Source organism: Trachurus trachurus (assembly GCF_905171665.1).
Source record: "Trachurus trachurus genome assembly, chromosome: 20".
In the NCBI taxonomy this organism is placed as follows: Eukaryota; Metazoa; Chordata; class Actinopteri; order Carangiformes; family Carangidae; genus Trachurus; species Trachurus trachurus.
In genome coordinates this window covers 6,794,913-6,808,369 of record NC_139911.1, presented here as the reverse complement: position 1 = coordinate 6,808,369, position 13,457 = coordinate 6,794,913, and the positions used below count along the sequence as shown (strand labels likewise).

Below are 13,457 nucleotides of genomic sequence, written 5' to 3'. Positions count from 1 at the left end.
CAGGTCTCCTCATATGACAGCATGCAAACCGCAGGATGGAAATGACAGTTTCTTGACAAAATGACAGGGTTTCATACATCCTGTCTGGGTTTATATCTCTATAACAACAGACAAACTCTATATTATCCCACTTATTACACAGTTTATGAATTAATTAATTAATTTTAGACGTAATGATGATGATCAAAGTCCTTAGTCCGGTCACTTCTCCGCTGTTTGCTCCTCACCCTCCTCCAGTCGACTCGTGTGTAGTTGTTTTCAACGAGCTTTTGATAATCAATCAGTAGATTGATGAATTATCATGTAAATGTTACGTTGTGCGCATTTATGTTGTCCTGTCTGTCATAAGAGATGACGGTCACGGGACACGTTTGTGTCACGGACTCGCGGTGGCACAGACACAGCTGGTCACAGCTGTGACACTGCGCTGGCCCGTCCGCTCTGTCCGCTCTGATCGCAGGTTTGGTTCCAGCAGCGGTGAGGGAGGCAGAGAGCCTCCACTCTCCCTCTAACAAGCTACAAGTCATTTTTCTAACATCACAATTAGTCTGAAGCTGGTAAAAATGAAACACAAGGTAAAAATCCTTGATAGTTCTTCTGCCCTGCTCCGCTGATCAGAGCGGCGTCCCTAGCAACGGCCCGTTTTACTTAGCAACGGTCTGTTATACAGAAATAAAAGACCCTAAATGCAGAATCAGTGAGTAATTAATAAGAAAGTAATCAAAATGCAGAATTCAATATATCCATGTTGTTAAAAAAAAAAGTGAATCCCCTCTTTTTGTGAGACTTGTCACAGCCCAGGCTGCCACTGATTGACTGCCTGCAGTCAACTATTTATTCCACCTATAACTTTACGTCTTTTGGGATATAAAACAGCAGTCTGGGGTTTTTTGGCGACTGCTATCATCACAGTCAACAGCACAATATAATCCTGGCATATTTCAAATAACGTCAATTTTCAATCTCTTGCTGATTTCCTCCTACTACTCCACTTGTTCTGGTAACGTGACATGCTGTGATCTGTGCCCAGATCGCCCTGATTCGGACACAAATATGGCGGCGCAGAAACACAGTGACGTCATGTGAATCTAATGAATAGACTGTTTGAGCAACACTGTTAGGAAGCAGGAAGCAGTCTGGAGCAATACATCCTCCTGCATCTCACCATCACTCTCTGGAGCTGCACTGGGCTCCAGTGAGTGACTGCTGAAGATACAGTAGCTGAGATTTGGGGAGCGTCTGCCCACATTCCCTCCCCGGCCCCCCCGGCCCCTCACTGCCTACAAATTGAGTGCCCATTAGAAGCAGACAGCAGTCATTGTGTAGAAGTATGGGCTGCTTGAAACCACCCACCTGACTCACAGGACCTCTCAGTCTGCCCCTGCTCCCCACCCCCTCCCTCAAGCCCCTCTCCTGCTTTCATTTTCCTCCAGTTCTCCACAAGCAGACAGTTTAATCAAGTCCATTGGCTAACTTCAACCCCCCCCCTCCTGCCACTCACAACCCCACTTTTCTTCCCACTCTGCTCGTGCCACTGCATCAGTATGCCAGGGACACTTTGTGGAGGTCTTGGCAACAGAGCCCAAATCCTCTTATACCTCTCAAGCCCGCTCTTCTGTGGCTCCCTGTTTGCAGATAAAGTCGGCCTGCCAATACAAAAGAAATGAGAACAAAGGCAGAAGTAAATTTTTCTGCTGTCAAATGTCCTTGTTTCAGAAATGTCGCGCAGAAAATGAGCCAGGAAACGACCACGGGTGCCCTGCAATGATTGGCGCCGTTCCTTTTTGTAGTTGCAACACAAAAGAGAAAAGAGCTCAACCTCTGAGGTGTCTGTCAGGAAAGGTTGGAGAGCATGTGAACAAGCAATCACTGCTCTCCCTGGTCAAAAAAAACAAACAGATTTTTCTGGCAGCATGTTTTTGGTGTTAGGTGGAAACACATTTGAGCTTTTAGCCATTAGGGAGCACTTGTTAAAAATGTAAAAAACAACAAAAACAAACTCTTCCCAAACACAGAGTTTAAAAGAACTCTCACCTCTGTTTCATATTGTGGCCGATTATGTGAAAGCAACAGCGCGTTGGTTTTGATTAGAGCTGAGGCTTATGCATTGATTGTGTCGTGACAGTGCTAATGATTCCACAGAAAACATACATGCTTCAAACTAATTGCAGCTAATGGCCCATTAAGATGAATGTCAGCTCCAAAACAAGCACATTTCTCTTCCTGGTTCGATGTGCAAAGCCATTAGTATAGTATATGATACTGGCTTGTCATATGCTTTTCAGTCTAGTTTTATTTCCTCCTAAATTCAGCGCCCTCCTGCAAGCTGTGTAGTGCAGATTTGTATGTTATGCTAAAACATACCTGCATGCACGCAGCTCAGCAGATGTTGAGCATCTCTGTGTGGGCTTGACACATCTTAAGCTCTGATTTAGAAGGTTTTGCCCGTGAGCAGTGTCATTTTCAAACACATCACAACCAATAAACCTGAGTATGTGGATGACTCAATTTCAAATACCAAAAAGAAACAAGAGAATGATCCAAAACAGTGCAGACTTGCAATGACTATATTTGTGAGTTTTTTTTACTCTCATATGAAAGAGGCATGGGTTTGATGGTGGAGTGGACACTCAGCTCTGCTCCATCTCTCTGAGGAACTGGGAGAGTGGTTTTAAATTTAAATTGAACCCGGTGGTCTTGCATTGCCTTCAGCTCGGCTCAGTTGACATTTTGCTTGGAAGTCAATCATGTCAGATAGACAGACAGACACACATGGACAAAGACAGTATATTGGCTGCGATTGATTGACACTTCCAAATCTCAGCCTCTAATTTTCAGACTGGCTGAAACAGTACTGAAATAAACTAGAATCAGTTTCTTAGTAGATTTAGGGTGCTTAATTTCCTGCAATTTTTTAACACCAACTTTAAATCACAGTTTTCCAGACTTTAATTATATTGTGAATTATTATTAACAATAAAAATGTTTTATTTCTCCCTCTCGCACAACCATAGACATTGTTGATGTGCTATAATGAGAATCACTCATCAAACAAAGCTTGGTTAGGGAAAAAAAGCAGATAATTATTGATAATTATTATAATGATGTAGAGATGCACCATAATGTGACATGTAACAGCACTAACTACTTGTGTGATTGTGTGTATAGGGTGATCCTGGACCACAAGGATCCACCGGTAAAGACGGTCCCCCTGGCCTCCGAGGCTTCCCCGGAGAGAGAGGTCTACCAGGTGCCACGGTAAGAGCTCCCCTGCCATCTGCACCCATTCATCATCGCTTCCCTTTACATGTGTTTGCTAGCAGAAAGTGACAGAACATTGCTGCATAACAAATGAGCCGGCAACTATTTTGAGCTATTCACTTCATTAGAGACACCAGCCTTGGAATTCACTCCTAGCAATCAATCCGGCACCGGAGAAATCCAAAGCGACACCTTACAAATGAACAGGCGTGCCTTTGCATCGCTCCACCACCACCACTGACACCACTGTTTTAACGGCAGCAATGCATCAAGGGCCTCTGTTATAGAAGTCGGTAGCTCTTGGTTTAGAGACCATTTGTAAAAATCTTTGCCTCGTTTGACTCAAGGACTTGACTGTCAGTGGGAGCCTTTTTGGGGCCAGTATTTGTCTGGGTTTGCATTATTTACTTAATAAATTATTAAGTGGGAACCATTGGCAATTAGACCGTGGCAAGTGGGAATAGATATAATGTAGGGAGAGGTGGTGTTGTGCTGCCTGCTTCCTGAAGGTCAGACAGACTCTGCAGGCCAGCAGCACTGCTGATTGTTTTCTGTCATTGTAATTTACTCCAGCACACAGCCAGAGTCAGCAGAGACTCATTACCCATACTGTGATGTGCTCTTTTGTGGCCCACAAGGGAGCTGCACACACTCAGACACACACATATACACACACACACATACATTTTGTGCATTTCCAAACATACAGAAAAACACAACACTTTCCTGCATGTGCAAAATGAAATTCACAAATCCACAAGCTCACATGTGCAGAACAAGGCAGAAAATACTGTATAAATCCACAAACACACACACACAGTCACATGTACTCACCACTTATGCATCCATATGTGCAGAGAAATCCCACCACTCTCTACATACAGTACAGTATCTTATCTATGAAAGGAATTAAATCCCTTTCAAACATGCCACATGTTTCACAGTCACCTGTCACAGAGGTATTTTTGGGGGCTTTGATTCGTGCTGGTGGTCCGTAAGGATGAAAATGACAATAACAATGACATTTCCTTGGAGCAGTGCTCAGAGTTCAAATGCGCCCAGAGCACATTCTGGTGGCATCTGGCTGGAGTGACAAACCAGGAAAGGAAGGCCGACAGTCCTGGCTGGATTGGCATTTCATGATTGCGCTGTGGAAATGGAAGGCTGCAGAGAGCCGATACGTAGGCTGATGTAAATGTAAAGCTACAGCTACATCAAGGATTTTTTTCTCATGTGTTTCTTTTCCTCTTCTTTCCCCCCAGGGCCCAGCCGGTCTGAAGGGAGGAGAGGGGCCCCAAGGTCCACCTGGTCCTGTTGTAAGTACACTCTTACCTGAGATCTACCCTCAGGAAATACAATGTATTTCAACATTTTATACGTGCTTTGTGTGACTGCTTTACATAATGTGTGTTTAGACCAAGCCAAGTGCTGAGACTAGTTTACACCAACTGTAGAGGAAAAGCTTTAAAAAATGGTTTAAATTTACCGTATTTTATATTTTCTTTCCTTTTGACATCAGCACCAGGGAGGATTATGACTAGTGGTAAATCTAACTTCAGCAAGAAAGATACCTTTATTTATTTCATTTAACCTATAGCCTAAGGAAAGGAAAGCTGGGTAGTATTACCAATTCATGAATTCATACTTACTCACATATTCTTCAGATGTCTAGTGTGTATCCCACTGTAGCAGCCAGGTTAAGTGCCTTGCTCAAGGACATTTAAGAGTGTAGATGTATAGAAAGCCGAGCCAAGGTCTTCTCAAACACGATGGGAATCAGTTCTGATGGTGGTGAATCTAACTAAACTGCACCATTTTGACTAAACACATGCGTGATACTTGAACTCATTAGCCATCATGGTCACGTCATCAATGATTTTTTTTACTAAGCGTCACCGGATTCCATCTCTCCCCACTGCACACAGCGATTTGACTTTGAAGCGATCATGCGCTACGGTAGCTGGGTATCAAGACTGTTTGCTCCATTGCCTCCTGGCACACAGGCCCAAACAAACACACAAACACACACATACACATACAACAACAACAGCAACAACAACAAACCACACAGGCAGGAGAGCATCCATATGGTGAGTCACAGAGTCTAGTCATCCTAGTGTTGCCTCTACACGGCCCCCAGTGTTCCCAGAGGCTACAACCAGCACTTTATGCCTGCTGTGTTCCTGCATTAGTCTCAGATTGTCACTAAGAGTTTAGAGCATCGTCATAAAACGTATTTGTTAGCTCAGTGTCTCCGATTGCTCCGACCACAACAGATTGTTAGTAATTGTTACTTGTAGTGTTTGTTTTGTTCTCTTCACGCCCACATGCATGTTTCATAAGCTGTAGATGCAATAAAACTCCTAATATATTATCAACTACTGAAGAGTGAAGTCAACTAATATCATCAGAAATGGGAAAAACAACACGTTGAAGTTGCAGATATTATGTGGAAAAGTTTTAGTTCGTGTTCTTTTCTACTCTGGATGTAACATTCAGCTCAGGAGATACTTGACTTATCGACTTTTCGGCATTTATGCAAGTGCACACGTGTTGCTTGAGTGTGTTCAGAATAACTCAGCGGCGATGTAATTACCACTGTGGTGAACACATTTGATACATTCATAACTTTCTATCCAAGGCCAAACATTTTTAGTAAGTAACCGTCTGGTGAACCTGCGCCCAAACCTTATTTAAAAAAAAAAAAAAAGGTCCGTTTTGCAAATAATTAACTGTTTTTTTAACCTTGTTGCATATTCAGTATTATTGAGACATTATTTAATTGTAATTTGCCTGCCTCACTCGCGTCCATGGGTGCGTTTATGTTCAACAATATTAACTGTTTTCCATGTGTCAGAGAAGATAAGGAGGATGATAAAAATGAGGCACATATAGGTGGTAGCTTGTAGATTTGTATCACCGCCTTGGGTTTCATTCTCACCAGGGTGGAAAAGCCTCCGACATTTATCAAAGCAGATTAAAACTCCCACTCTTTTAAGCATAGCTTTGCGATTCACGTCGTAAACGACAGAGGATATATCACAGCCTTTACATCAGAAATTCATTAAACAACAAACAAAGAAGAAGAAAAAAACTGTCAAAGTTTGTATTTTCTGTAGTCACAGTTTTCTGTTAAGGTCATCTCCTCCAGGGAACAGAGCGGCAGAGTACATGCAGATAAACAGAGAGTTGACTCAGTGCAGCAGAGATAAAAAATGCTGAGTGTCATTCACCATCATGTTTTATGGATTTAGGTGAATGCTGAGCTCCTGATACACGGCAGCAGCCTTTATCATTCAGAAATGCATTTTCAGCAGCAGGAAGTGAGCTGCTCCGAGCTCAGAGAGCCACCAAGACATCAGCTCGCTGACAGCAGATAATGCGAGCTGCTTTCAAGGAGCAGCGCCGCTTTATTAGAACCTGAAAACACCTGTTAGCTTGTGCTGCTCCTGCGCTTTTCTCAGTTTTCCTCTGGAAACTGTTTCTCCATGTCGGTGTGTGGATCCATTAGCAGCAGAGCTCGGCTGCATCCTGCTTTGTACAAGTCCTAATGGCTGTTTTTCAGCATATGTGGGATATACTGTGAGATAAGTGTTTACTCCACAATGAGCAGAACTCATCATGTCTCTCTTTTCCACTAAGGGTTCTCCTGGTGAGAGAGGTCCTGCTGGCCCAGCTGGTCCAATCGGTCTGTCCGGTAGACCTGGCCCTCAGGGTCCCCCCGGTCCAGCTGGAGAGAAAGGAGCACCTGTAAGTGTTTGTTCCATTCCCATGTAATTTATCTTCTCCGTTTTTTTTCCTCTGACCTTCACCTGCTGATGTTTTTTTCTACGAAATAACATTTCTGCAAATGTTGTTGTTCCTCTAGGGCGAGAAAGGGCCTCAAGGTCCAGCTGGTCGTGACGGAGTCCAGGGTCCTGTCGGTCTGCCCGGGCCTGCTGGACCTCAGGGTCCACCTGGAGAGGATGGTGACAAGGTCAGTCAGCTGCACTCACCACCAACCACCCCCTCCCCCATCCTGTTGGCCCAGTTACAGCTCCTTCTCCATTCTAGACCGAGAATATGTTTTGGGACTGAACCACTTTGCCAATCAGTCCACATCCCCATGCTCTCACTCGGGCCATCTGCATGAAAATATGTCTCTCTCTTGAACCAACGGTTGCCCATCCGTCTTCATAACCAAACGTGCCAGCAACTACAATTAGGGGAGATGTGAAAGTGAAATTCTGTTGCTCATTTCATCTCTGACAATCATGACGTCCCTGAAGGTTTCTATCAGCTGCCAAACACATGTCACCGCTGAGCTCTGCTGTGAAAATAACGAGACAATAACAAACTTACATCTCCATAAATTGTACAGATTTGTACAGTGGTTATGTGTGAGATTACAAAGTTGAACTGAGATGATTGACTGTGTGTGTTTGTCTTTCCCAGGGAGAGGTTGGAGAGCCCGGTCAGAAGGGAAGCAAAGCTGACAAGGGAGAACAGGTGCGTTACAGGAAACACTAATTAAGGAGCTGCCGATGTTAAAACATTTACTCTTAAGCCCTGTCATCTTCTGTGTTTTGCTTTCATGTCATAAAGTGATTAATCAATGCAACTTTTTGTCTTATTTGTTGTTTGTCAGGGTCCTCCCGGCCCAGCTGGTCTCCAAGGTCCCATCGGTGCCCCAGGTCCTGCTGTAAGTACCGCTCACCTGTCCTGCCTGTAATGGACCGTGAACCTGTGTTTGTCTATAGTATAGACAATCCTGACAAAGAGACAGGAGCTGACGTGCATCCTAGATAAAGTCCATCGTGTTTCTGAACAGGAGACACTGCAGATAACTGAGAGTCCTAATCTGCGACACTTTATTTTCTATGAGTCGGAGCATTTCTCCAGATAAAGCCTCACAGCATCAGATACTAGATGCAGAAAATCGTCACATTGAAAAGCTTGGATTCTCTTTTATAATTTTATCAGTAAGAATTGTACTATATACACACTATATGTATGTGAGTTTATGGCACATTATGCAACAGCATTTTTCCAACTATTTCTAGTCCATGGTGAAACTACATCTAGAATTTTGTGTGAATATGTGGACGCGTTGTTTCTCAGGGAGGCGATGGAGAGCCTGGTCCCAGAGGTCAACAGGGTATGTTCGGACAGAAGGGAGATGAAGGATCCAGAGGTTTCCCTGGACCTCCTGGTCCCATCGGTCTGCAGGTGAGTACCCGGTTACATACTGTACATACATGCAACGCACAATATCCTACAGTAATCTAGTGTTCCTGTTTGCAGCAGCTATGAATACACAAAATGGTTAGAGCCATTATATAGAGGCTGTTCTCCTGTCTTCACAACACATTTACTGTAGTTTTATATTCAGTTCTCACGACGTTCCATACAAGACGAATGTCAGTTCGATGAAACAGGGAGCAATGAGATTAAATAATTTATATTTCATTTTCTGGTCTAGAGGGAAATGAGCCAATTTAACATCATTTTTGTCTACACCGGTTTCATCCGTATTTATTCCCAACACAAATCAGTGGCATATGGCGTGCATCAGAAAGATTATCACGGCTATTTTGTGTATAGAACAACACACAGGTGGCGGTGAGGCACCACCACCTTTGTATTTTCTGGTGTGTCGAAGCTCCGTGAACTTTCTCAGGTTTGTTTCACCCACTGTACTGCAGCCGTATTGTGTCACTTATCAGGTGATAGCGTTTCTTCTTCTCTGGTCTTATAGAGGTCACATGGGATGATGAAACTCATCACTGAGGTGCCAAAACATCCAGCTCTCTATGAGCGACAGGCTTTATAATAATGAAAAAGACATTTCCTGTTGAGTCACATGGAGCTGGTGAGATTGGCACCTCAGACTAGAAACAGTCAAATCCTGTATCCAGGGCATCGCTTCATTATATATGCTTTATATTGGGTTTCATATTCTGCTCCATCGTGTTGTCAAGTGTCTGGTCTGTGCTACGGGTGGCTGGGTTCTCAGGGCCGTGCGTCTGCTGCCTCCTCTCCGATATGACATAGAAATCACCTGTTGCCACTAAGAAGACAGAGCTCACTTATCATGTACAAGGATGAGGAGGAAAAAATGCAGTGCGTTTAATTCAAAGTTAGAAATTCGCCCTTTTTATTATTTATCCTCAGAGTCATTCAGAAAGCTCCAGTCAGTCATTGATATATATTCATCCTTCACATGCCTCAGTATAAAAGAAAGCAAAGGCACACAAACTCACACTCGCTCCGCTATCTGTGCTGTAAACACCTCTTTAATCGAATCTATGTTATGTGGTGACCCGGCTCTGACCTGCAATGATTACACCTCTCAACTCTATTTGTCGGCTACATCCTTCCTCCTCCATCACCTCCTGGGTTAAGGCTCTTTCTCATCAAGATGTCTGCGCTGTCTCACGCCTCGCACGGAGTTTACACGGACCGGCAAGGCTCATCAAAGTGTTTAATGCTTTAGGAAAAGATTTGCAGGGTTTTAAAGTTGTTCACTTGTGTGTGTTAAAGTTGACTCTGCCCATCCAACAAATAGTTTAGACTAGACTGAAATTGTGAACCCACACACTATAGCTGAGCGTAATGATGTTTGGTAGCACTGTAATGATAATCCAACACGGTAGGAGCTTCCCTGCAGCACCGGCCCTGTTTGTTACTGATCATTTATTTTATCAGTAATCAACTTCTGAAGGTAAACATGTTAAGAGTTCACCGCAGAGATTGGGGTCATTGCCTTGATGAAATTATATAGACCACTGCAGCTCATTCCTATCTCTGCAGGATTGTATTCAATGAACTTTTAATTGGAAGTAATTCACTTCCCATCGCGATCCCATTAATTGTGCGGACGGACCGGCTTTGATAGTCAGTTCCTCATCGAGCACATTTACCACGCTGCATAATTAGTAGCGCGGCTAACGATGTCAGACTAGAGGCGACCTTTACGCAGATGAGATTTCGCAGCACGGGAGGAATCAGCATGAGCCTGCACACACTTCTTTGCACCTACAAACAGGGGCATGGGTACATATGTAGGGCAACACACATTTACAAAGTCAGCAGATGTTTGTTTTTTTTCCTTGGTGTTGTGCGTATTTGAAGTTAGAGTAAGCACATGCAGAGGAAAGCATGCTTTGAACTCCTCACTCACAACTTTACACTTTATACCGATGACAAACTTCTTCTGACCCAACAACACACACACACGGAGAGAGAGAAGGGGCAAGGCAGGCTACAGCAATTTAATCACAGCAATTACCGCTAGAAATGTCAGGGATCGAACACACGTATGAGGTCTTGACCACATCGCACATTTAACCTGCATCAGTGAGCAGGATCTTCAGTGCGTCTGCACTCTGGAGTGAAGATGAACGAGTCACAGGCTGCAAACGGGAAAACAGAAAGGAGAGCGTGCAGAATAAAATCATCTCCCCCCTTTCGTCTGAGTAGTTATACGGATGATTAAACCTCCTGTTGTAGAGATGTGGAGATATTTGATACTGCGCAGCACAGAGCTCCTCACCTGAAGGACCTACTGCTAAAGCTGGATTAAACCTTCAATGCAACTCAACTGCAATATAAGATGAACTTAATGGGAAAGTACGATCGCGCTGCTCTGCTCATCCACTCAAGAGTTTCTGAAGGTCTCTGTCTTCGGCATGTTGTTGACCTCTCTCTGCACACTCTTACTTGAAACATTTCATGGACAGGACCAGGCTGCAGTTAAAACACAGATCCAGGAGCCCACAGATATACTCTATCTGATATTTCCATGCAGCATTATAATATATTCCAGCAGTCAAATCAAATCTCAAATTAAATCTCGAGCAGGAACAGCTGTTGTTAGCGCAGTTAGTAGATTGAAATCATTAAGAACACTGTTGCTTATTCATGCAGCGGTACCTTGTGCTTGTAACATAATTATTTTCTTTCCTGATAAGATAACTGTTTATTCATTTTTCTTGTCCTCAGGGGCTTCCCGGACCCCCTGGTGAAAAAGGAGAGAACGGTGATGTCGGCCCCATGGTAAGAAACACGTCTGCTTCGTGTAAGTCGTCTCATAATAATAATAATGTCATTCACTCCTTAACAATGTTGTGTCTGTGTTTCCTATAGGGTCCTCCTGGTCCCCCCGGCCCCCGAGGTCCTCAGGGTCCAAGTGGAGCTGATGTACGTGTCCACACAAAAATTACTCACACTGCATTTGTTAAAAGAAATCTGCTGCATGTCACATTGGGACATAACGATACCTACGTCTTGCATCACACAATGAAAACCCCCCTGGATATCATTGTGCGTCCTCCCCCAAGCTGACAGATGACTCACCTCTGTCTTTATTTCCTGCTGCAGGGTCCACAAGGTCCTCCAGGTGGTGTGGGCCCCATGGGGTCTGTGGGTGAGAAGGTAAGCACCATTGCACAACACTGCACCCCAGGGTGTTCTGTCAGGCCTAGCATGATGTTGGGCACTGGCTCGGAAATACTGCCGGCCCCACCTGCTGCGAGCACATCACCTTTGTTACCGTCAGCAACAGCAGCAGCAGCAGCAGCAGCAGTCTGTTCCCTGGCTTTTTGTCTGAGTTAGTGCTTTTGACATCATTAATGTCTGTTTTACAACAAGATTTGTCCGTTTTACTGCCATTCGGTAGCTGCACTATAAATACTTAATGCTGTGCCACGGCTGTTTAAATGACTCAGGAATATGACACAAAAGGAGCTTCGAACACTTGGAGAGGGCACTTGAAACACAGTAACTTTAAACACCCCTGTAATCAATAACAGTTATAGACTCAGTTGAGTGAAATATCTGGCTTCTGTTGATATTAATAACATCATGAAGTATCAACTACTAACGCCCCTGACTTTGTAAGATGTCCACACATTGACCTCACATTTATTTTTTTAAACACAGGGTGAACAAGGTGAGGCCGGAAACCCAGGACCCTCTGGAGAGCCTGGCACTGGGGTAAGTGAGCTGTGTTTTTGTTTTATCTGTGTATGTCTTCAGGTTTGGATTAAAATAAAATAAAAAAATTTAAAAGTCCACACAGCTTTCGTGTGAATATTTGGGGGCATTTACAAAGTAACTTGCAGTATCAGCAACATCAGTAACACATGTTTATAGGTTATACTCCAGGAAAACAGTTGCTTAATGGATAGCTTGAGGCAAATATAGAACAAAAATCCAAAGTTAATGAGAAGCTTTTTTAAAGAGTGACTCTGTGTATTCATCACAGTGAAAGTAATTGCTCCTCACAATGAAGCTGGTAGTTCATCTCAGCATGGCTCCTCTGCTCTGCACTCCATGTCCTCATGGCCTGCCAAACTGTCTCTTTCCCGACACTTAAGACATAATTACCAGGAGGATATTGCCTGGTGCGTTTGTCCTTAAGAACAATGATGCAGTCACCATGAACTAAGTTGGCATCAGAACATCAAACACCCTCGCTGCTGAGTGCAGCTCTTATGTAGCTGTGATCCGTCTGTTTTGGTAGCTCCAATGAGGCAGCAGCAGAGCCGTATATTTAAACTGTTGTGATTATATTATTAGTGTTTAGAGTTAATTAACAGGATTGCCTGTTAATTTACCATATCCATATGATTGCATTCGTTATTGCCAGAGATTTATGACAATTTGATTAGCTTTTTTTTTTTTTCTCCCCTTATGTTTCCTAAACACCAGTTATTGATGGCTCTATTAGTGCAGCTGTCTCGTTTATCATTATCGAGGTACAACAGTAGATTGAAATTTGGCTCATTTCCAGTGGGAGTGGCAGAGAAGTGTGATTACAAGCATTCATAATGCCCCCTGCTAGTCCCCCATTAAACTGCTGGTGGCATTTCTAAAGTGTGTGCAACTTAGATCTGTAAGCACAGGCCCCATCTAATGTCTTTGTTTTTACACCAAGCTGCTACAATTAGTATTGATGGCATTAGAACAATAATAACTAATAAAAAAATAAAATAGAATACAACAAAACCAAATAGTATTAAGGGAAAATGCACTGATTGAAGTGAAACTGAATTCAGATTTTGTTTTTTTTTATTAGTAGTCAGTAGAGATGATATAAATAAACAAACATGAGGCATTTCACCTCATACAATAGATGGTTAAACACTATTAGGATGTGAACGTTACAAACCACAGAGAGAGTGTAGAAGCATCATGATCATCAGAGTGAAAAA

The 13,457-nt window shown here is 43.3% G+C and overlaps 1 protein-coding gene across 2 annotated transcripts in view; it reads left to right on the top strand.

Annotated features, from left to right (window-relative positions):
- Window positions 1–13,457, top strand: part of col11a1a (collagen, type XI, alpha 1a) — a gene marked incomplete at both ends in the record, with an annotated part of 80,615 nt that overhangs the window by 52,633 nt on the left and 14,525 nt on the right. For both annotated transcript variants that reach the window (XM_083995045.1, XM_083995044.1), the window contains 11 exons: window positions 3,169–3,258; window positions 4,524–4,577; window positions 6,904–7,011; window positions 7,130–7,237; window positions 7,696–7,749; window positions 7,889–7,942; window positions 8,362–8,469; window positions 11,245–11,298; window positions 11,389–11,442; window positions 11,623–11,676; window positions 12,184–12,237. In XM_083995045.1, the coding sequence (XP_083851171.1) occupies window positions 3,169–3,258; window positions 4,524–4,577; window positions 6,904–7,011; window positions 7,130–7,237; window positions 7,696–7,749; window positions 7,889–7,942; window positions 8,362–8,469; window positions 11,245–11,298; window positions 11,389–11,442; window positions 11,623–11,676; window positions 12,184–12,237 (792 nt within the window). The remainder of the gene's footprint in view (window positions 1–3,168; window positions 3,259–4,523; window positions 4,578–6,903; window positions 7,012–7,129; window positions 7,238–7,695; window positions 7,750–7,888; window positions 7,943–8,361; window positions 8,470–11,244; window positions 11,299–11,388; window positions 11,443–11,622; window positions 11,677–12,183; window positions 12,238–13,457) is intronic.